At 40.6% G+C, this 25072-nt stretch overlaps 1 protein-coding gene across 1 annotated transcript in view; it reads right to left on the bottom strand.

The window, feature by feature from the left end:
* CADPS2 (calcium dependent secretion activator 2) overlaps window positions 1-25072 on the bottom strand; it is a 5163308-nt gene that overhangs the window by 726982 nt on the left and 4411254 nt on the right. The window contains exons 26-27 of the mRNA XM_044088753.1: window positions 19553-19579; window positions 6919-6950 (exon numbers count right to left, since the gene is read on the bottom strand). Coding sequence (XP_043944688.1) covers window positions 6919-6950; window positions 19553-19579 — 59 coding nt within the window. The remainder of the gene's footprint in view (window positions 1-6918; window positions 6951-19552; window positions 19580-25072) is intronic.

Raw genomic sequence — 25072 nt, forward strand, 5'->3', positions numbered from 1 at the left:
CCATGGTGTTCACCAAATGCATGGCGGTAGTGACAGCTCACTTGAGATGTCATGGATTCCAAGTCTTTCCATACCTGGACGACTGGCTCCTGACTGCCACCAACAGGCACCAACTCCTACAAGCCAGGGATTCGACCATCCAGCTCTGTACCCAGCTAGGAATTATGATAAATTGGGAAAAGTCTGCCTTGCTGCCCTCTCAATTTGTGACTTTTATAGGCACAGAAATAGACACAGTCACCATAATGGATCGTCTTCCTGCAGACAGAATTCAAAACCTCAGACAACAGATATACAGCTTACTTCCTCAACAAAAAGTCAAGGCCAAGACAGTGCTGAAACTTTTAGGGGCCATAGCTTCTACCATAACTCTAGTTCCACTAGCCAGATTGCATATGCGAATTCTTCAATGGCTACTTTTTTCCCAGTGGTCTCTTCAACAACTGCCTCTGTGTCATCATATTCTTATAATGGACTCTTGCAAAAAGGACCTTTGTTGGTGGATTCAGCCTGATCAACTGACGACAGGAACACCCTTCCTTCCTCACCAACCCATTGCTACTGTGACCACGGATGCCTCCCAGATAGGGTGGGGGGACATTATCTAGGCAGGACTGTCCAAGGCACATGGCAAGGTCATGAGGCTCACTTGCATATCAATGCCCTAGAGCAGTGCTACTAGCGTTGCAAGCACTTCACCACTTTCTTCCTCTAGGGACGATAGCAATCCAATCGGACAATGTGTCAGTTGTATGGTATCTAAACAAGCAAGGAGGAACCAGATCTTACCCCCTTTATTGAAAGGCTGTTCGTGTTTGGCAGTGGAGGATATCTTCCCAGCACTTTCTAGTAGCAATGCATATCCTGGGGACAACCAATGTGATAGCCAACAAGATCAGCAGGGCAATCTTGATGCCACATGAGTGGTCTCTGAATCAGAAAGTAGCGGAACAGATTTTCCACAAATGGGGACAGCCTTGCTGAGATCTGTTTACCAGTCTAATCAATGCCAAATGCAGCAGCTACATCTCCCTTATCCCCCCTCTGGGAGAGTCACCGAGAGACGCACTTGTTCACAAATGGCTTCTGGGACTTCTTTATCCATTTCCCCCCTTTCCACTCATATCGAAAGTGATACAGAAAGCAAAGTCATTGTGAAGCAAAATTATTCTGATCACTCCTTACTGGCCTCGTCAGATTTGGTTCCCCTTTCTCGGGCCTCATCTCCTAGATGATCCATGTACTCTGGACCCAGTTACAGACTTCTTGACACATATAAGGTTCCCTTCACCCCTGCCTCCACACCCTCAACTTGACAGCGTGGCTGCTCCACTTCCATCCCTAGTCAGGCTTCATGATTTTTCACCTGCAGTGACCCATATCCTCACGTCTTCCCACAAACCTTCCACGAGGAATTTATACACTAACAAGTGGAGAAGATTTTAGCTTTTCTATCTGGGCAAAAGGGAAAAATGTAGATCCTTACACAGCATCCATCCCCTTAGTGTTAGAATTCCTAACTGAACTTTTCCATCAGGGATCAGCTGCTGCTACAATTAAAGTTCAACTGGCAGCGATATCCAATTTTCATTTGGGACAACATGAGCCTAAATCAAATGGCTCACAGATTGTGTAAAACTTTCCTTAAAGGCACTACCTTACTGAGACCTCCCTTTTAGGAACCTTTATCTCCTTGGGATCTAAATTTCTTTCTGTCCAAACTTACTTCCCTGCCTTTTGAACATTCATGTGAACTGAAGTTTCTGTCTTGGAAGACCATTTTTCCAGTAGCTATTACATGTGCTAGAAGGGTGTCAGAGTTGCAAGCACTGTCAGTCAAACCTCCTTACTTGATTTTTCATAGAGACAGAGTTTCCCTTCGTACAAACCCTTCCTTCATCCCCAAAGTTTGCTCTCAGTCTAATTTGAACCAAACTATCAAACTGCCTGTATTTTTCCTAATCATTCAAACAGTGCTGAATATTAATTTCATCAACATGATGTTCACAGACAGTTACAGTTCTACTTACATAGAACTAAGGAATTTAGAAAATCAGACTAATTGTCCGTATCCTTTTCTGAAACTAGGATAGGTTTGCCAGTCTCTAAAGTAACTCTGTCTAATTAGATTTCCAACTGTATCTCTTTTATCGACTCTTCCAATGGAAAGAACCTTCCATTTAAAATTAAGGCTCATTCCACAAGATCCCTATCCACATCTGCTGCCTTTCAAGCCAGAGTTCCAATTGACAGTATTTGTGCAGCAGCAACTTGGGCTACCCCTCATACCTTTATTACTCATTACAAATTGGATTTGACCTCAAGGGGTAGAGCCTCCTTTGGTTCCACAGTTCCTAGGAGTATATTCCTGTGAGCCACCCGAGAAAATGGTGCTAGGGACGCTGTCCCATATGTAAGAATGAAGGCGAGATAGGACTACAGAACATAAAGAAGTTATGCACTCACCATAACGTTCCATGTTTGTAGTCCATCTCGCCCTTCATTCTTACGAACCCACCCACCTACCCCCATCCATGTATCCTTGGGGGATCTAGAGATAGGATAGTATTGCCTTTGGTAGGGTGGAGACCTTTCATCTTTGTTGTTCCTTGTGGATAACCTTTCTGTCACTTTTATAGTCAGCAGCAAACATGATCTGGGGATTCTTACTAGTTCATTATGGGATACCTATCTTGCCACAAGCCAACTAAGAGACTTTGAGCTTTGTAATCGACTCCGAATCCATATGTAAGAATGAAGGGCGAGATGGACTACAAACATGGAACGTTATGGGGAGTACATAACTTCTTTTTTTCGTATAATGTTTAACTTGGTATAATTATTTAAACTGTGGATGTTTTTGTATTATTTCTGAAGATTGTAAAAGTATTCTTCTTAACATGTTTTGTAATACTTTGGAGCTTCTCTCCCTGGTCCTCCACTGAAAATGGGATCCTACCCTGTCAGACTCCCCTAGTAATCAAACTCAATAAATAAATAAATTAATAAAATAACTGTTTAACTTAGGTTATAAGCTATGACTGACAGAGAGACACTGAAGGATGACTACAGGCCATAGATCCTTTATTCCTACCAACCTGTCTTAGCCTTATATCTTGACATAAGTTGTACTTTACAAATAGTACTAGCTATGTTCAAAGCCTAGGTTTTGTTGTCAAGATGTAACAAATTTGTATTTTCTTATGTATACTACATTTTGTTTACTTTATTGATTATTGTAATGCGTACATTAAAATGTACTGTTACTCATTGAGCTTTTCCCCCCAGGCCTCCGCTGAAAAAGGACCTGTGTCCAGTCGGACTTTCCCAGTAAACAAATGTTAAATAAATAAATAAAATAAATATAAGGAAAGTGTAGGAGATGTAAAGTGACAATAATTCCTGCATGTATCACACTGGATTACCAAATGAAAACTGTTAATTTTTTTCATTTTGTTTCTCATCAGTATAAAAAGGGAGTTATCACAGTCTTAAGCTGTGACATCATTAGACCACATGGAAAACTCTACATAGTTAAGTTTTTGATCATAATCTATAAGGACTGTTTTTGTAAAAGAAAAGACAGTCATGTTGTTATCATTAGTACAGCAGCTGTAATGCGTTATACTTAGTGGCTTGTGTTAATGTACACGAGCCCACACATATGTACATATATACACACACACACACACACACACACACACACACACACACACACACACACACACAAACATGCATGCATGCATGCACACACACATGTACTCCCACACAGGAATAGATGCATGCATACACACACCCACACAAACACTCATGCATGCACAACATACAGGTTCATAGGTGTGGCCATGGATCCTTTACAAGCCTAGCCCATAGAAGTGCCCTGGCATCGTGCAGCTCAATGTTAGTTCCCACTGCTTCTATCAAGTAGAGCCACTGGAATGATCCCCGGGGTGAACTTTCTATTTCCCATCCACTCATCAAGATTTCTCTTGAAGAGGGCCTGTGAGGTGCTCTGCTTGACATGTATGGGAAGTCTATTCCAGAGCATGGGCAGTCTCTGGGTTATGAACTTGTCCCTCCAGCATGTTCTGTTGATTGTGGAAATGAGGTTGAGGTCTCTGGAGTGTGTGGTTTGGGATTTCTTTAGATGTAGCATTTCTAATAGAGCTGGGACAGACATGGCTTTGTAAGTGAAACAGAGATCGCCTCTTGGTAGATGACACGAGACAGAGAATAGCTGGAGTTTTCTGAGTCTGTCCATGTAGGACATGTGTTTAAGGCCTAGGATCCTCTTCGTGTGGTACTTTTGTGACCTTTCCAACTGTTGCATGTGTCTAGTGAGGTACATGCCAAATAGGGCATTATACTCAATGATTGGCCTAATGAGAGAAGAGTAGACAGAGATGATGACCTCTTTCTTCCTGGATGCAAAACCCATGGTAATGAGATGTGCCACATAGAAGGACTTTCTGACCACAGTGGCAATGTGGTGGTCGAAGGAGAGGTTGCTGTCAACTTGTGTCCCCAGATCTCTTATAACACCTTCAGTATTCAGTGGGCTTCCATCAATGGGGTAATTAGTGGGAACTGAGTTTTTCCCAAAGGGGATGATGATGCATTTTTTGGCATTAAGCTTAAGGCCATGATTTCAACACCAGTCATTGGTCTCAGTGAGGTCTTTCTGTAGGATGTCTACATCAACTGAGGAATTAATAATGGCTCCCAGTTTGCAGTCATCTGCAAACCTGGTCAGCCAGAGTCCCCCCATGTTGGCCTGAGAAGGAGATGCCAAACAGGAGAGGACCAAGAACCAATCCCTGTGGGACTCCACTTGTGACTGCTCGACAGTCTGACTTGGAGTCCGCTACTTTCACATTGGGGGTTCTATCTGTGAGCCAATTTGCAACCCATGCAACCCATCTAGTGATATAGGTTCATAGGTAGGTACTAGGCTATCGGCCCTGGGGCCTATACAAGCTCAGCCAAAAAGGTACCCTGGATTTTGCCACCCAAGAAAATTATTTTCCTGTGCCACAGTTGAGCAAACCCACAGAGGTGATCCCCGGGGTGAATTTCCTATTTCCTATCCAATCATCAAGATTTTTCTTGAAGAGTGCTAATGAGGAGCTTTGTTTGATATAGATAGGTAGTTTATTCCAGAGTATGGGAAGTCTCTGGGACAGGAATCTATCCCTCCGACATGTTCTGTTTATTGTGGTGACAAGGTTTAGGTCCCTAGACTGTGTAGTTTGGAGGGATTGGGATTTCTTTAAGTGGAGCATGTCCAACAGCTCTGGGTTTGACATAGCTTTGTATGTTAGGCAGTGATCACCTCTGAGTAGGCGATATGCGATGGAGTAAAGCTGGAGTTTTTTGAGATGGTCTGCGTAGGGCATCTGTTAGAGGCTGGTAATCCTCTTTGTGAGGTATTTCTGCAGCCTTTCCAGTTGTTGTAGATGTCTTGTGAGGTACATACCAAAAGGGGCGTTGTACTCTACAATAGGTCTAATGAGTGATGAGTAGAGGGCAACAATTACCTCTTTTTTTCTGGATGAGAAACCTTTTGTGATGAGGTGTGCCATGTAGAAGGATTTCCTGACTACTGTGGCGATGTGATTATCAAAGGAGAGACTACTGTCCACCTGTATCCCAAGGTCTCATCACACTTTCGGTGTTAAGTATACTACCGCCTATGTTGTAGTTCATGGGTACAGAGTTTTTACCAAAAGGGATAACAATGCACTTTTTGGCATTGAGCTTGAGGCCATGGCTTTGATACCAGGCATCAGTCTCAGTGAGGCCCTTTTGTAGGATGTCCACATCGTTAGGAGTTTCGATTATGGCTCCTAGTTTGCAGTCATCTGTGAACTTCGTTAGCCAAAGACCTTCTGTGTTAGTCTGTACTTCAGAGGAGTAGATACCAAACAGGAGAGGACCCAGGACTGAACCCTGTGGTACTCCACTTGTCACTGGTCTGAAGTCGGATTTGGAGTCTGCTGCTTTCACAGTGTGGGTTCTGTCAGTGAGCCAGTTGGCAACCCATCTTGTGACATAGGGATTTATATCTAGTTTAGTGAGTTTATCTATAATTCCAGAGTGGGGGATGGTGTCAAAAGCCTTGGCAAGATTTAGATAGGCTGTGTGAACCACCTTACCCTTGTCTACGGCTTTGGTGACTGCTTCAAAGAACTCTATCAGGTTTAGGAGACATGATCTGCCTTTTACAAACCCGAACTGGGTGGGGTCCAGAGTTTGGAGATTACCAATGTCTTTGTTTATAAGTTCCATGATGATACGTTCCATGGCCTTGCAGAACAGGCTCATCAGGCTAATAGGGTGATAGTTCCCGGGGTCCGTGGTGGCTCCCCCCTTGTGGAGTGGGATAACCGTTGCTGTGCGTCATTCAGCAGGCACAAAGCCTGAGGTGAGGCTATGATTGAATATGGTACTTAGGTGGGGTGCCAGTTCATTTTGTAGTTCGTGTAGAAAGCAGCCTGGGTTGTTGTCTGGTCCCATGGATGCTGTGTTCTTGGCTTTAGAGAGTGTGTTTTTTACCTGTGCAGCCGTGATTACAGGAACTTTGCATTCTTCTGGTATAGAGATGGGCTCTTTAGGGGTGAGAGGGGGGTAAAGTTAGCACTGAACCTATCTGCCAGGATGTTGGCAATATCAGTTGAGTCTGTATATTTAGTGCCATTGTGCTGTAACTCAGAGCAGATCTGAGTGTTGCCATTGAGATTCTTGACATAGCTATAGAATGCTTTGTGGTTGTCTTTAAAATCAGTGGCGATTTTGTTTTCATAACTAGCTTTGGAGGATTTTATCAAGGATCGCAGATTCTTACTGAGGCTAACCAGGGAGCTCCTCCACTCGTGGGATTTTACTCTCTTTTGCAACAGTTTCTTCCTTCTGTTGTACAGTTTGTTTATGGCAGGGGACCAGCAGATTAGCTATCTTTTTTTTGGGGATAGCATCTTGGTTCTGTTTGGGATAGCATGATCCACGCACTCATGTAAGTGCTTATAAAGTGCAACTGTGTAGGATTCAGTAGTCGTAACTGTATTGTCCATCTGCATGGGTGTCATGAAGTTCACCACTTCTGTCTTAAGAAGTATGAAGTTGGCTTTGGAGAAATTTTTTACCATGGTTTCCTTAATGGGGGGTGGGGGCAGGATGTGGATACCTAGGGTAATTAGCTTATGGTTAGATCGGACCAATGAGATGTTGACTTCAGGTGTGGAACACCGGTCACTCATGTTGGTAATGGCTAGATCTAGGATATTGTTTCTCCTGGTGGGGGTGTGGATAAGTTGATCCAGGGCATTGGAGTTTATGAATTCCAGAAAGCGTTGAGCAAAGGAGATGGTACATGGGTAGTTTTCCCAGTTAATGGGTGGTAGTTGAAACTGCCCATTATTAGGGTGTTTGGTTGAACCCTAATATTTTCCAGTACATCAAGAAAAGAGGAGTGGGAATCCTGGGACATGGTGGGTAATCTGTAGCAAGCTACAATTTGGATTGCAATTTTGCCAAGAGTTAGTTGCACTTGAATAATCTCGGCTGCATTATGCTGAGCAACTAGCCTGGAGGTGTGGACATCATTAATGAATATGGACACATCTCCGCCTTTGGTGTTCCAGTCCAGGTTACATGGCTGAAAAGTGTGGTATGAGTTATTTCCTGGTAGTGCAGGGGTGCTCTCTGGAGCCTTGAATCAGGTCTCAGTCACTGCACAGATATCAATGTTCTCCATTTTAAGGAGTGCCTCGAGTGAGTGCATTTTGAGATTTAGACTTCTAGCATTGAGTAGCATCACCCTCAGTTTTTGCTTTCCTGTTCCTGTTATGGTGGTGAATTTGTTATTTGAACCTTGCCTAAAAAAGGCACTATAGGGGAGACAAGAACGTTAGCCAGTATCTGGAATCCCAGGGGTGACAGGTGCAGGCCATCTCTGGAAAAGCATCGTGGTCTGTCGACCATGTCATCCCAGGCAGACAAATACTGGATCCCTTTAGAATGGCAACAGAAGCTTAGCCATTTGTTGAAGTCAATAATTTTGTCCTTGTACTGCGGCATCATTCTGGGTGATGGAAGAATGCTACTCAGGGCTAGGGTCATACCTGCCTGGGCTACAAGATCGGAGAGCTCTTCCATGTCTCTTTTCATGTAGTCCAGGGAGGTACATCTCAGGTCGTTCACACCAACATGGACAATGACAGAGTCATATTTGTACTTGTTGTGGAGTGACCTGAGTGCGTGAGTTATGTGGCAGATCCTGGCACCCAACAGGCAGCTGACAGTAACCTTCTTGTTTAGCCTGGTGAGTGGGACATCAGTGTGCCTGACTATAGAGTCACCTATGACTAGTGTGTTGGGTACGTTGTTTTGCCTTATTGGCTGTCGTTGAGTGGCACACTGAGTCTGCAGGCTATGTGTCATTTGGGTTGTGTTGGGGGTTGGAGGTTGTTTGCATTTCTGCTTTGGAGGTCTCTGTTGCTTGATTATTATTGAGATCCTCCACAAATGTTTTTGTGTTTATATGTGTGGCTTTTGGTGGTGTAGATTTAGTGAGACTATGTGATGAGTGTGGTGTGGTGCAAGTGTTTACCTTCTCCTCTTGACTGTCAAGTTCAGTCTTGATTGGAGAGAACTTTACCTTCAGTTTGGCTAGATAAGTGCATCTCTCACAGGTTGTAGTGTTCGGTGGTAGGAGGAGAGGGTTGTCTGTGTACATGAGGCAATTTCTACATTGCCCCAAGATGCTCTGATTCATCAGATAGACAGGAGAGAACACTGGGAGCTGACCTTTGGACATGCCTGAATAAAAAACTATTTTCCTCTAGATAAGTGAGGAAAGTGAGTACAAGAGCTGTTTTTCTCTAAGCAAGTGAGGAAAGTAAGTAACAAAACTGTTTTCCTCTAGGTAATGAGGAAGGTTGAGTGCTGTAGTAATTAGTAGGTTATTTAGTGCTTACAAGTTCTGAACAAGTGCTGATCACAAATAAGCAAATTAAAGTGCTAAAACTAAGAATCTGTATCTGGACTAAACTAGTTACAGGAAAGAGGGGAAACAAGTGCAAATGTGGACCTTTACATCAGAAAGTTGAGAGAGATGGAAAAACTGCCCAAACAGCCAATAACTATAATTTCTGGGCCAGAACCACTCCTTATGTGGTAGATAGGTTACCTAGTGCTTACCACTCCCACTGATAAGCTAGAAGGCTTCCCTCCAACACAGAAAGCTTGGGGGGGCTCAGAAGCTTACATACAGTCCTGGATACAGCAAATCTGAATCTGGACTACGCTAGTTACAGGAAAGATGTTTTATATATATATATATATATATATATATATATATATATATATATATATATATATATATATATATACAGAAAATAGCTAATACAGCAGTCAAAACAATTCAAATATTTTTTTTATACAGAAAAGTAGCTAAAACAGCAGTCAAAACAATTCAAATGCAGTGCAAGCTAGCCCACTTGAGTATGTAGCAATGTTAGACCAAACAGTTTAAAAAATGCAATTAAATTAAAAATGACTAAAAACAAGTGCAGAAGGAGTCTATTAGGTAGAATGAGGTAAAGAGATGGGACTGGGGGGAGTGTCCCAGATCAAATCTACATTGGGGGCGGGCAACTGCAAAAGCCTCCAAATTTAAACAACACAGGAATAGGGAGGGTGGGTATGAGAAAACCAGCACATTCAGCAGAGATCTGAAAACTATACAGTGAAGCAAAAATAACAGTGCACAACTCTGAAGTCATCCAGCAATGATATAAAATTAGTCAAACAACAATTACCAGTACACAACTCTGAAGTGCCAGAAAAATATACTCAGCTCTGTGTATCTCCAGATAGTTTGAAGAGCACTCTGTCAGGACACAGGAAGGCTCCAGCAATGGTATGCCTAGTTTGGTGAGTTTATCAATAATTCCTGAGTGGGGAATGGTATCAAAGGCCTTGGCCAGATTGATGTAGGCTGTATGAACTGCCTTGCCCTCATCCACAGCTCTGTTGACTGACTCAAAGAAGTCAACCAGGTTGAGCAGGCATGATCTACCTTTCACAAAACCAAATTGCGTGGGATCTAGAGTTTGCAGATTCCCTATATCCTTGTTAATTATGTCCATTATGATGCACTCTGTAGCCTTACATATCGGACTTGTCAGACTAATGGGGTGATAATTCCCACGGTCTGTAGTACCTCCCCCTTTGTGGAAAGGGATGACTGTAGTATACATACTCCCACATACAAACACACATGCATGCAGAATAGATGCGTGCACTCACACACAAACACAGACAGACACACAAACAGAAACCAACACAAGTCCATTTGCAATTTAAAGCAGGGTATACCATATGTTTTGTTTAATACCCTGCTACTAGCATTCTTATTCTGAACCACTCATGGAGGCAGGCAGCCTGATGCAATCTTTTCTTGCAAAGGTACTTTTTGCACATACCGCACAGTAAAGGTATACCTGATGAGTTTAATTGACCACAATTTCACCTGTCAGATCACATTAACCTACACTTATGTATGAATAAATACCGGGAAGTTTCAAAATCCTCATGAAAAGTGCTAGTAGGAAAGTACTTACGGGCTTGTAAAGAAATAGTTGAGCTAGCACAGCCTTTCTAAAAGGTGGAATTCTATAAGATTCAGGTCATGTCCTACTCTTCCTTTTCTTTTCTCAGTCACCCAGAATGTTGCGGAATTGATCTCACTGGTTACCAGGTTAATTTATCTTCAGACTACAGAGTTAGATAATTTGAAGTGGCAAGTGTTCAGCAGCTTTATGGCCACAAAGGAAGGAAAGAAGGTACCTGTAAATGGCAGTAAACAGTAAAAGAGATGTGGACCCTTACAGCACTAATATCTTTATGATATAAATATCCACATGTTTAACACTGAGGCTTACACATCCACTTGCTCTTTCTCCTTTCTGCATCTCTGGCACTCGATAAAGAATGTTTCACTGACTTGTATAAGCACTTCACTCTGTTGATGAAACAGTGATTTGAGAGAGTGAAGCACACTCCTTTGAGAATATCATTATGGAGGTTTATTGAATTCCTGTTTTTTTTGAGATAGACAGATGTATAACAGAACCTCGAGTTTTAGCACAGCGTCAATCCAAGTCCTAAGTTTCTATGGTTTACTTGTGAGTTCAGTGATTGCATAATACATATTATAAGTGTGACTACTATAATTCAACCTATAACAGGTTGGGAGGGTGGCCTAATGTTAAGGTGTTTGCCTTACAAACACAAGGTGCAGGGTTTGAGTCTCACAAGGGATAATAGGCTAGGCTTAAAATGGCTTGCAAGGGCAGTTAGTTTAGTAGTAATCTATGAACCTATGAACACATTCTTCTGAGAGTAAATTTCAACATGCAAGCAGTGCACAGCCTACTCATGTGTAAAAGATTGTATTATAGGAAAATCAGGCAGAATGACATGACTATTTTCAGATAATGTACTGTGGGTGTGATGGAGCTGATTAACTTGAAAATTCTCTTCTTAGAGTTACAAGAACAGCTTTTTCACTGATAGGGATGAAAGGACAACCTTGTGACTGATATCACTCACACAATCAGAAATAACAGAGTTGTAGTGTGAAGGACTACTTTAAGTAAGAATACAAACGAATAGCACAGTGTCACTTCTTCACTTTAAAGAACTTCAACAGATTACACTAGAACTTTCTTACTCAATATAGTGTTGACAGAAATAGTATTAAGAATGCCATTTCTGACAACTAGGAAGTATGGATGAAATACCCCAAACTTGTAAAAATATTAGGGGCCAATACACTTTTCACAAGTAAGACAGGATGTAATTTAAAATCACAACTTGAATGTGGTAGTCATTCAATGACAATAAATAGTCTCATGCCAGACAAAGGGGCATTTTCAAATGTGCCTTTTGTAAATATTATAAATTCATTTATGAAGTACTAATGAGAGGCTAATGCAGCTCTACTGACTATTTCCTTTGAGAGAACAATATTCTGTGTGTGAGATTCAGCTCTTTTCTGCCCTTCACTCAGTTTTCCTTCCCCAATTGCCACCCATCCCCACACAAACTGCGTTTAAACCAAACCCACTCCAGCCATACCTCCTCAACATTCTTTGCATACAACCTACTAACAACTCCATCCACACTTCTTCTACTTGCAGTCTCTCGCCCATCTTCCTACCTTCTAGATATTTCTCAAAGCAAGAAAAAAATATTTTTGCGCTCTCTCTTTCTAAACAAGCTCTAATCCACATCCCTATCATCTGTTTCACACATTAACAACTATCCTGCTGGTTCTTTTATAACATAACACAGCATCTCTGTAACATATAAATCGCAAGAATTTCTCTACCCAACTCCAATACACCACAGAGTCATCTCCTGTCTTTCCATTACTCAAAAACTCATGACCATCAACAATTAGACAATCACCTATCAATCATCCACGGCACACTTGAATCTCTCACATGAACTCCAACAAACAGTCACATATCACAAACAACACAATGGTATACCTTCACGTAATCTCTCTCCTGCTCCTCACCACACTTAACACACAAGACTAACTATCAGACTCCCATCTTCCTCATAGCCAAGTCACTCACCAACCCTCACTCACATACACCATTCATCAAATCACCCACCCGTCTTATTTCAGCAGAGATATACCTCCAAATTCCTCAAAATTATTTAGCTATAAATACTTATACACTAACCTGAAAACAATACAACGCTCCTTAAAAAAATCAAAGCTAAATCATACTTCCATCTGTTTCTCTCCATTACTCATCAGAAATGCAATAATGGCATTCATCCAAATTCAAAACCTGTTACTGTGTCACAATCTATATCAATATCCTCTCCCTATCTTCTCCAAGTCTCACATCTCTAGCTACAAACAAAACTAATCTCATACTGCTTAACAGCAACATCAAAAGTAGTTGCAATAAACTCCAAGAATTACTAGCATGACTCATACTGTATACCCCAGATGTAGTCATGGTCACAGAAACTTGATTAAAATCTGACATGAATGAAAATGAAATAAATACCAACCCCCAGGGTTTAACTTTTAATGACTTGACAGAGAAAAAAAAAAAAGAGGTGGAGAAATTATATACAAAACTCCTTGAACATCACCTCCAGCCACACCTCTCTGCCCACTTTTAACAATGCAGAACACCTTATAAAATAACTTAGACCTAACAACAGAAAAGCTATCTACATCACCAGGCTTTACATCCAACCAGTATTAAACAATAACACTGCAAAACAGCTTCTGCAATGGCTGGTAATATACCCCATGAAACCATCTTAATGGGTGACATTAACATAAAATGGGACCCAAAAGGCACAATCGCCCCATCAATGAACCTGCTTGGATTCTCACTATTAATAAAAGATATAACTATAACACACAAGCACACAAACAAGAAATCCATCTTAGATTGAACCAAATTAACAGACTCATCAGACTGCCTTGCTGATAGTATCAGTGACCATCTATGCTGTATGCTGTCAGAAGCCATTTCAACAAATGTAAGCAGTTAGCTTATAAACAGGTATGCAATAATAAAAAAAAAACAAACAAAAAAAAACTTTTATTTAAGTAACTTTATCACCACACTCAAACTCTTTAACTGGAAAATCCTAAAAACGTGGCACTAGATGGATGCAGTAAAATATTTCAATAAAGCCTTCCTAAACATTATCAACAGCTACATGGGGTACTCATAATCAAGAAAGTAAGATTAAATCCTGCAGCCTGGCTAACTAAATAAACTGGGAAAGTACTTATTTAAAGGGGAAAAGCATGGAAACTATGGTGTAAAAATAAAACCCAATCTGGGTGGCAACACTTTAAATTCTTAAGAAATCTTGCAAAGAAAGTACTAACCAATGACAAAAATACTATTTCTTTAATCTCCATAACACACACCAAAACAATCCTAAGCCATTTTGGTCTTCCACAAATTTATAAACACTATACTTTCTCTTACTTAAAAAGCTATCTCATCACCCTCACGATCCCAACCTCACGTCATCTAATAATAATAATACTATATCCTTCACTTTCCAAGCAGTCTGAACTGCAGCCATAAAAAAACATTTACAAAAACTCAAACCAGCAACCTTAGGAGCAGACGACCTATCAAAAGAGTACTAAAACTTGGTTCCAATGCTCTCACCTTCCTTGTCTCTATACTAATTAACAAATCCTTAACAGAAAAACCACATCCCATCTATCTGGAGGAAATCATTCATAATACCACTTCATAAAGGCAGAAATTCAACTGACATATCCAGTCACAGACCTATAGATGTACTACCACCACTATCAAAAATTGTAGAAAAAATGTATCCAGTCCCAGCTCCTTAAACATCTTAGTCAAAATAATATTTTTCCATGACCCAACATGGCTTCCACCCATCATATCAACTCTACTGCTCTTCATAACTTGACTAATGCTATAAACCACAACCGAATAATGGTAACCTAGTATCAGCACTCTACCTGGATCTGTCAAAGACCACCTTTGATAGTTTTCCATCAAAAACTTCTCACCAAAGTATTCCCACTAGGTCTAAATCCATCACTTCTCACCTGGATTTATAGCTATTTCACAAATAGAGAACAATAAGTAAAATGCAAACAAGACTTCTCCTTCCTGACAGCTGCAGTTGGGAGCCCCACTTCTATTTACTATCTTGGTTAACAAACCACATAACACTACAAAAAAGCAAATATAGTTCAGTATACAGATGATTCAGTCCTCATCTGATTTTCCCCAACAATAAAAATCCTTCAAGAACTTACCTAAGAGGCAGACACCCTGATACAATCTTTTCTTGCAAAGCTACTTTTTGCCCATACAGCAAAACATAAGACCAAAACAGCTTGGGATTGTTTTGCTGTGTGTTATGGAGATTAAAGAAATAGTATTTTTCCCATCGGTTAGCAATTTCTTTGCAGGATTTCTTTATTTTTAAATTTATTTACTTATTTATTTAACATTTGTTGACCGGGAATGTCCGACTAGGTTCCACAGATCCTATTTTCAGCGGAGGCCTGGGGAGAAATGCTCCAGAAGCATGTCTTTAGAATGTGGGAGGAAACCGGAGTACCCGGAGGAAACCCATGCGAACGCAGGGAAAACATGCAAACTCCACACAGAAGGCACCCCAGCCGAGAATCGAACCGGAGAACCTCTTGCTGTGAGGCGACAGCATTAACCGCTGCACCACTGCACCGCCCACAAGATTTCTTGAGTCTTTTTCATCTGTTAAATCTTGACTAAGCACTGCAGACCTACTTCTGAAATGCAAAAAAGTCCAAACTTATGCCTTTTATACCAAACCAACATGATGCTCAAAAACAAAAATTCTATATTGTCTCATCAGATAAAACAGTTATAGAAATTGTGACAGAAGCCAAACTGCTTGGAGTAGTTATGCATGAGAAACTCAAACATGCCCAATTTATTTTTCAACTTGATAAAAAAGCCCCTTATATAGAGCAAAGCAATATCTTACAGTATCCACAAAAAATCCATAGCAGCAAGCTACCTACTCTCATCTCTGTTGTATGCATCTCCACTTTCACAAATGTTGGCATTACCCTCTAGTGCAGATGATGTATGCTATGACAAAACAGCAAAACTCACTGCATAATCACCTCATTAAACCCATTACTGCAAAGCCCTAAAGGACGTAAATTGGCTAGAACTCCAAAATCAGCTAACCTACTCTCATCTCACCACTCCTCACAAACTTATCTACAAGCCAGACTGTTACCCCTCTCTAAAGAACATATTACAGTCATACAGCAAAACAGAACACTACTCTCAAATAACAACTCTCTCCTAGCTGTAAGCAACTCAAAACAAACGCTGCTAGAAACTCCCTCTATTGTCAGTGTCTCAAAACTGTGGAACTTCATCCCATTAGAGTTGAAACTTACAGAAAACAACAAATGCTTTAAAGCATCTACAACCCACCTGGCTCTGCTTTTGTTCTGCACCTGGATACTTTCCTGTCCAGAAAAAAATTCAACCTGCAATACCTCTGTCAAAACCACGTCTCCGCTTTACTAACTCAATCCATATAGTGTTTAGTGCATTTTCTTTCCTCTCCTCAAGTAAACAAATTTTTATTCTTTTTGTATCTGTTCCTAATTTTCTCTTTTTCATTCTACCACTACTTTCTAATAATAATAATCCAAAATATAAATCAAGTTTTTCCCCCCATTGATTTGTGTTTTTGTTTAAGCTGTTACAGCCTTATGTAAATGCAATCTCTCTTTCCCTGCTCTATGTACTATGGAAACATGAAGCTTTTCTCCACAGTCCTCCAATGAAGAGGGCTGTTTATCTCATTCGGACTTTCTCAGACAATAACAGCAAATAAATACATCGGGAGCTTTCAGCTAGAACCCTACATATTTGAGGTATATTTGATTAGTTCTTTTGTGGAATATTGTGTGTTGTGTGTGTGTGTGTGTGTGTGTGTGTGTGTGTGTGTGTGTGTGTGTGTGTGTGTGCGTGTGTGTGTGTGCCACCTGCAGTTCATTCTACATATGCAAGATTAAGAGGCATTTAAATCAGCTAATTAATGAACACTTAATTTTATTTTGTATCCTGCAAACTGTCTGTGAAGGTTCTAGAGGAAGAAACATTTAAAAATGGAACTACACTGACAATAAATTTATAAAGATCATGGCCTTAATGAAAACATTACTGTTAAGAGTTTTTAAAAATTCATTGTAACATATTAATGTAAGTATGCAGCAGTGTTGTTGTGTTTTTGACTTGCCTCAATCGGCTACAAGCAGTGATCAGAGAAGGCTCTAAGGTCAACATCAACCAAGCTAAAGACCTTGAAACTGACTGTCGAGAAAACACAACAGCAAGTACTCAGGGCTCTAGCACCTCAAGAAGAATAGGAAATAGGTGGAGTTGAAGAAGAACAGCAGTGCATGAAAAACAGCAAGGATGACGACTATAAAACAGATATGTGATAAAGCCAGGCATGGAAATAAGCCCATTAGCACACAACTGGTGATGAAACGCAGAAGTCTAGGAAACATCAAAAGAAGAGGACAGCAGAAAAAGGTGGGAGACAGAAAAGACAGACCAGGCTAGGAAGGGATACTGGTTGGCTAACAAAGAGGCTAAGAGAGGAGTTTCAATAGCAAAGAACAAGGCATCAGAAGCCCTCTATCAACTTCTGGAAAGTGTCTCAGTGGATGGCACAAAGAAACTCAATCAGGTTCCAACATGAAAGCAGAAAGATAAAGGAGATAATTAGACACCTTTCATAATGATTGCTCACCAAACCACAGGACATCAAAGGCAGATAAAAGGAATACTTTTAGTAGCTTCTGAGTGAAGAAAACCCCACAGAAGCTGTACTTCCCCAGAAACAGCCTATGGTAAGAGAAGAGGAGGAGCCCACCCTAGAAGAAGTAAAACCAGTAGTATGGAAAATGAAGTCAGGAAACCAGCAGGCTCAGATGAGGTTACAGCAGATGTGATAAAATGTTGGTTGAGATGAGGAGAAATGGCCCCTGAGGGTACTCATAGCAGTGTGGAGGGGAAGACGTATTCCAGATGACTGTAGAATAAGCAGACTAGTGTCAGTGTTCGAGAACAAAGGGGACATTCACAACTGTGGCAGCACAGAGGTATCAAACTTGTGTCACACTGCATGAAAATTCTGAAGAGGGTGATTGATAAATGAATATGCAGAGTAATAGAAAGTAAGATGGGAGATGAGCAGTTTAGATTCAGTAAGGATGCAGCAAAAATGACCCAATGTTTGCAGTGAGACAGATACTTGAGAAGAAGCTAGAACTAAGGAAAAAATCCAACTGTGCAGCCCTAGACTTGGAGAAACCCCTGGTGCATCTAAACCCTGTCGGCAGCATCCTTATCCTCATGGTAGCTCCCCTGATATAAACTACCAAACTAGTGCTCTCTGCCCAAGAAGGAAACTACCCTGCTGAATACAGTTTTCAGAAGTCAGCCCACTACAAAGTGCTAAGGTGGAAAATTATTACTGTTTTCCTTTTTAAACTGTAAGCTGCTGACTGGGGTCTAAAGCACCTAGAATTTTGCCCCATTACAAATTGTCTAATTCTAACTAAAGTGTAGTATACCCCTGCCCCCTCCAACTATTGTAGTCCTAACCTTAAAATACCACAGAATTGTCTTAAATATAGGACATTTACTACAAACTGTACCAAAAATTAGCAGATGTCTAACTAGCAAAATTAAGTGCTAAAAAACAGAGTAAATGAAGAGCTAAACCACTTACCTTACAGCTCTAGGAAGCCCTAGGAAACCTTGTTAACTGAAATAGCCCTGCTCCATTCGCCTGCCCCGACTACCTCTACATTTATAGCAAAAAGCCACTCTCCTGCATGCTAGAGTCTATGATTTTTAACTGGGGTTATTTCACCACACCCCATTCCTTTATCTACATTTTACTAGCACCTACCAGCCTTTGTGTGTCATTCTACCACCCCCTTCCAGCAGAGTGAGTTCTACCCTTTCTTCTGGTGTTGTATTACCAGGAAAAACTATTCATTAACTCACTAGCGGTATCCCTAACAATGATTTACTCCACTCTACTTCCCCTCCTGCTGGTCCCATACCTCCTTACTTTGTATGAAAAACACTTTCTTATGGGAACTCAAGTGCCAAAGGGCCATACTTTTACCCTAGCTGTAAATCATCCTACCTTCAACCATACTTATAATACCGGGTCTTGCTCAAAGTCTTGTTCAACTCTCTAACCCCTGGCACACTAGCCCTAGATCAAGACACGACTACAAACTTTTAAATAAAATCCTAAAACTTATCACTAAGTACAGACTTAGCCTAATACTTGGTGGTGATATTCACCACAACCCTGGCCCATCCACTTTTGAAATATACACCCCCTCTACTTGTAACCTAAGCTGCAAACCTACAATCAATAGACCATCTAATTCTCTCCTAGCCTGTCATCTCAATATTAGAAGTATTAATAACAAAGTACATGAACTGCATGATCTCATGGCTGTGCACTTCCCACGACATTCTCTGTCTATCTGAAACCTGGTTAAAACCTAACACTACAGACAATGAAGTGTTACCACCTGGGTATAACATACACAGGCTGGATCGTGTTTCCAGGAAAGGGGGTGGGGTAGCTATACTCTACAAATCACCATAGATGTTACACAACCACCTCAGATTAATAACTCTGAAATTCTTGCCACTAGATTGCAACTAAACAAAAGTAAATTCATTAATATCATCTGCATGTATATTCCTCCAGGTAACAATATAACTAAACTGGAAGACACCCTGCACTGGCTATCATGTCATTACCCCCAAAAACCCTACTCCTTGGAGATTTTAACATAGACTGGGGCACCTGTTCCTCAAAATCCCCTTCTTCCCGTATCAACCTGCATGTATTTACACAGATCATATCCACCCCTACCAGGATAGGTAAACCCAACCAAAAAGAAAGCATACTCGACTGGGTACTCATAAATAGTGACCCCCAACTGTACACCACTGGTACCCTCCCCGACAACCTATGTGATCACCTTCTCACTTACATTATTAAGCACAAAGCCATTAATCCCCAACAACCCTCACTCAAGAAAGTTAGAAACAAAAAAGACTTTGGCCCTGCCAAATTGCAACAGGAACTTAAATCATGTAACTGGTCCACTCTTAAATACCTCCCCTTGGAGGAGGCAGTTGTTTACTTTAATAACAAATATCTTGAGATCCTTGATTTGGATGCACCTGCTCATTCAGAGAGAACAAAAGCAAAAACTGCACCATGGCTTTCTAAAGAGACTAGACTCAAAATTAACCGTAGAAACAAATTATGGGCTTTATGGCATTCTACTAAAGACCCCCAAGATCAAATTAAATACAGGCAATCTAGGAATGAAACGAAAAAATCCATTTTACAAGACAAAAAACAATACTACTGCAACTGACAGACAGGAAATCAATACAACCCTCAGAAGTTTTGGGCAGGTTTGAATAAACTACTTCATCCTGGACAAACTTCTACCCCCATCTCAGCTGTTACTACTGATAAACTCCCCGAGGATGTTTCAGATAGTTTCAACCGATTCTTTACTGAGACAATTCTAGCCCTAGCCAGCCAATTACATCCTAGTTCCCCTGGCCCTGAAAGTGCCACCCCTAGAAATTTACTCTCATTCAGCTTCCAACCAGTGGCCACATCACTTAGCCGTACCTTAATCAAAAAATTAAAGCCCACCACACTATCTGCTGATCAACTCCCCATCGAGTATCTTCAAAAATCAGCTGATGCTATTGCCTACCCAGTATCAATAATAATTAATTGAATTATTGCAGAAGCTGCAATTCCCATCTGGAAAATATCCTATGTAATCCCACTACTTAAAGAAGGCAGCTCTACCAAATTCTCCAATTATAGACCAATATCCATAATCTCTCCACTTGCAAAGATTATGGAAAAATGTATTCACAGACAACTCATGTGCCACCTAATCCAGAATCACCTCATGGCAGATACCCAACATGGCTTCTGTCCACACCACAACACTATTTCAGCCCTACTAGTTTTTACCAACACCATGAACCATAATCGCAACAACAATCACATATACTCCACCCTCTTCTTGGATCTTTCCAAGGCATTTGACATGGTTGACCACCAACTTTTAATAAACACCCTACAAACATTCTGCCTAGATACTACAGCCCTTCAATGGTTTAAAGCCTACCTGAATGGTAGACAGCAGGCTGTCCTCTGGCAAAACAAACTCTAACCTATTACATAACACCCTTGCAGTACCACAAGGCTCTATACTAGTGTCCCTGATATTTTCAATCTTCATTAACGACCTGTATACTGTCATCCCAAAAGTCAGCTGTATCCAATACGCTGATGACTCCACCCTGATCTGCTCAGCCATTTCTCCAACAGACTTATGGTCTGCTACCCAGTCCACACTATAGAAAACTGGCTTTCTGAACGGCGTTTGATACTAAATCCCAAAAAACTAAAATGCTGTTATTTTCACCAACGCAAAGATCTCTTGCTTTTACCTTTACCATAAATGCAAATGATGGAACAATAATCTCCCCTGACCCCTCTACAAAACTATTAGGTGTCATTATAGATAGCAATCTAAAATTTGACCTACATTTAAACCAATCGATCAAAACCATCAACAAAAAATATGGGTCACTTCAGAATAAAAGCCTTCCTAAACCCTCCAGCCCAAATTGCCATAGCTCGCTCTCACCTTCTCTCAACACTTCTATATGCATCCCCTCTACTCTGTAATTTAAACAAGACTGTACTTAAACTCTCAACCTGCTACAACCACATTTGCTACAACCAAATTGCCAGGTTTGCCATTGGGCTGCCTTTTAGGACACATCACTGCATCAATCTTTAACAGCTTGGGTGGCTTGAATTACCCAGTCTAATCCAGTATAACCAACTGATCATGGTTTATAAAATCCTCTATAATCTGGATAATACTCCTTCACTTAAAAATTTTATCACCCCTTATAACAATCCGCGACCACTTAGATCCTCTAACAGACTACTAATTCAGACTAGACACAGCAGTTCCTGGAACACACTTCCAGCTGACATTACTTTACTCTCCTCCCTAGGACAATTTAAAACTAGACTCAAACAACATATGGCACTAAACTGGCTATGTCATTGTATCAAGCCTGGTTAACTTTCTTCTAGATTGTGTAAAATCTATTAATCAACTTACTGTTTAAATTACCCTGACTTTCATCAGGGATTAACTCTAACCTGTGGAATACATTTATTCTTGATTGTTTATGTACTCTTTGTCAAAATTATACTTGTAAGATGTTTTAATGTTTCTGTGTCCCTTGGAGCTCATCTCCCCAGTCCTCCACTGAAAATGTACATGCATCCAGTCGGACTATCCCGGTCACAAATGTAAAATAATAAACAAAATAAATAAAAACTAATGACAAAGTCCCAAGAAAACTGATTTGAGCATTCTTGTGGTGGTTTGAGGTCCCAAAAACATTGGTAGGACTAGGGAAAGCTATGTACAAGGACTCAGTGACTCAAATCTGAACAGTGTTCAGATTCACAGAGGGGATCCCACTGGGTGTGAGTGTTCATTAGAGTTCAGCTCTGACACCATTACTGTTTATATGGGTGATGGACTAAATTAGCAAACAGGTATGAGGGGGCAGATAAACAAAGTTGCTGTATGCAGATGAAGTAGCATTTCAGGCAGACTCTGAGTAAAAACTTCAGCAAAGGATAGGGACATGTAATGCAAAACTGAAGACACATGGGATGAAAATGAGTACAGATAAGAAAGTAGCACTGATAGCTGAAAACTGAGATAGAAGGGACATAGTGGAACAGGTTAACAGATTCAGGTATATGGGGGGGGTTGAAGAGAAGGGAAGTCTGAATGATGAGGTCAACGCTAGAATCAGAGTGGCTGCATCCAACTGGCACAGTGTGTCAGGGGTAGAGTATAGCAGAAGTATGCTGCAGAAGCTGAAAAGTAAGGTATACAAAACAGTGATGTGACCAGCACTACTATATGGTATAGAAACCTAGGCAGTAAAGGCAGAGCAGATGAGGAAACTAGGGGTGAAGGAGATGAAGTGCCTGAGACTGGATGTTCTCATTTCCTCTTGCCGTCTTCCTGCTTCCTCCAAATCTTTTTAACGAGATTATTTGCTACTTTCCTGCACATGTGCCTGAACCACCTTAATCTGTTCTCCCAGACCTTTTCTGCAAATGGAGCTACCTGGGCTTCTTCTTTGATGTTGACATTTATTCATCTGTCCCAGGATGTGCATTCTGCCAACCATCTCAGGCACTTCACCTTCATTTCCTCCAGCTTTCTCAGCTGCTCTGCCATCAGTGTCCTGGTTTTTGTACGCGGTGGTGGTGCTATGGTAGCGTTGTCGCCTCACAGTAAGACACTGAACAGTTCAACTCTCAGCTACAGCGTCTTCTGCGTGGAAACATGCGTGAATGGGCATACCTTCGTTGAAGGTTATGCATTAGGGCTGGCAACTCAGCACGTAAAAATCAACTGCCAATCATTAGCGGACCAGAGTTCTGCTTTGGCGACCCCTAACCGGGAAAAGCCGAAAGACACAACACAACATAGAAGTACTTGTCACATCATTGTTTTGCATGCCTTATTCTTCAGCTTCTTTTGTATACTACCACTCACATACTGTTCCAGTTGGCTACCGCACCTCTGATTCGAGCTTTGACCTCCTCATTCAGACTTCTTTTTCCTTAACCACTTCTCTCTGATACTTGAAATTGTAATCCTGTTTTACTTTCTTTCCTTCTATCTCAAGTTTCAGTTTCTTCTCATATCTCTCACTGGCTGCCATGAGCACTGTCTTGTCTGTAAGTCAGTATTGTCCCATGTGCCTTCAGTTGTGCATTCATGTTTCCTCTCATTTGCTTAAGTTCCTATTCCATGCCTGCTTGCTGACCCACAGTTGTACACATACAGAGGTTTTGCTGATCTGTCTGATGTAAACTGGTTGTTAATGTAGTCCATCACCAGTATGAAAAGTAGTGGGCTTCAGAACTAAACTCAAATGCATATGTACTCACAATGGGACCACTTTGTGAGACCAAACACCGTTCATGCTTGTGCCACTGGGTCATTGTACATAGCCTGCACTAATTCTACCAATGTTTACTTGATTTTGAACCAATGCAGAACTGCACAATCAGCTTTCTTGGAACCTTGTCATATGCTGTTCAGGAATGGAGGTTTATTTTTTTGAAGAGACAAAAGCAGGCACAGAAAACAAGAGAAAAGTATACATATGTCTGAAATAATCACCCATTCTTTAACTAGAAGTGGTGCTGCAGTTAGCATTGTTGCCTCACAGCAAGAGGTTCTCTGGTTTGATTCTCGGCAAGGGTGCCTTCTGTGCAGAGTCTACATATCCTCCCTGCATTCATGTGGATTGCCTGGGCCTCCTCTGAAAATGGGCTCTGTCTCAGTCAGACTTTCCGGGTAAACAAATGTTAAATAAATAAATAATTAAATCATTTATATGTTAATACTAGCTTTCTTTAGATAAGTTATCACTCCAAAAGTTAAGGATTCTCTGTACTTCTATTCATGCTGCATATGTGTGACATGCTTGCAACCTGACACGTTTCAGAGGAATCTAGTATCGGCAGAAGAAATGCTTTCTGTTTTCTGTTTTCTTTTTTCATTTTTCATGCAGACTGGATTTAAAATTCTTGTACATTATTACAAATGTTTTGAAATGGTATCAGTAAAGAATAAATCCTCAATACTTACTTCTTGATGAATGTAAAGATTTGAAACACGACACTTTCAGGTTCATTAAATTCTTCTGAAAGGGTACATATACTTTCAAAACAAAATGTATGAAACAAAACAGGCTTTATTCCTGAATCTTCAGGTGTAGTAATGTTTTGGTAGGCTTTTCCATAAGAAATTTTCACACAGCTATTATATTCCATGGATTGTATCGACATGGCAATATTGCTATAAACTTGCTTAGTCCATAGGCTTGCTTCGCACTGAAACATTTAACATCGACACTAGGATAATCTGCCAGCATGGAATTATCTCCCTCAATTAACTGATAATGCTCCAAAGTAAACAAAAGTGTACAATGAATATTTAACACAATTTCAAAACACTAGAATGAAAATCTACCTGCCAAGAAAGGACAATTTTCATAAGAAAGTAAGCAAAATAAATCTTCGCCAGTGTATAATCCTGTGTCATACTTTGCGAACAAAATTAAAGATCCAGTGAGCAGTGCAAGGTATATTATGTCTACAAATTGTACAGTTCCGTAACATGAATGTTTTTCTTTCCCAGGATATTTGAAACTAAGATGAAAAAGACAGCTGCAGGAAATATGAAATATTTATAAATTCTGACCTGATTTTTTAAACCAGCCTGCTTGTTTTAAAATGCTGCTAAAAT

Source organism: Protopterus annectens, chromosome 11.part0 (genome assembly GCF_019279795.1).
Source record: "Protopterus annectens isolate FY-2018-M chromosome 11.part0, PAN1.0, whole genome shotgun sequence".
Classification (NCBI taxonomy): domain Eukaryota; kingdom Metazoa; phylum Chordata; order Ceratodontiformes; family Protopteridae; genus Protopterus; species Protopterus annectens.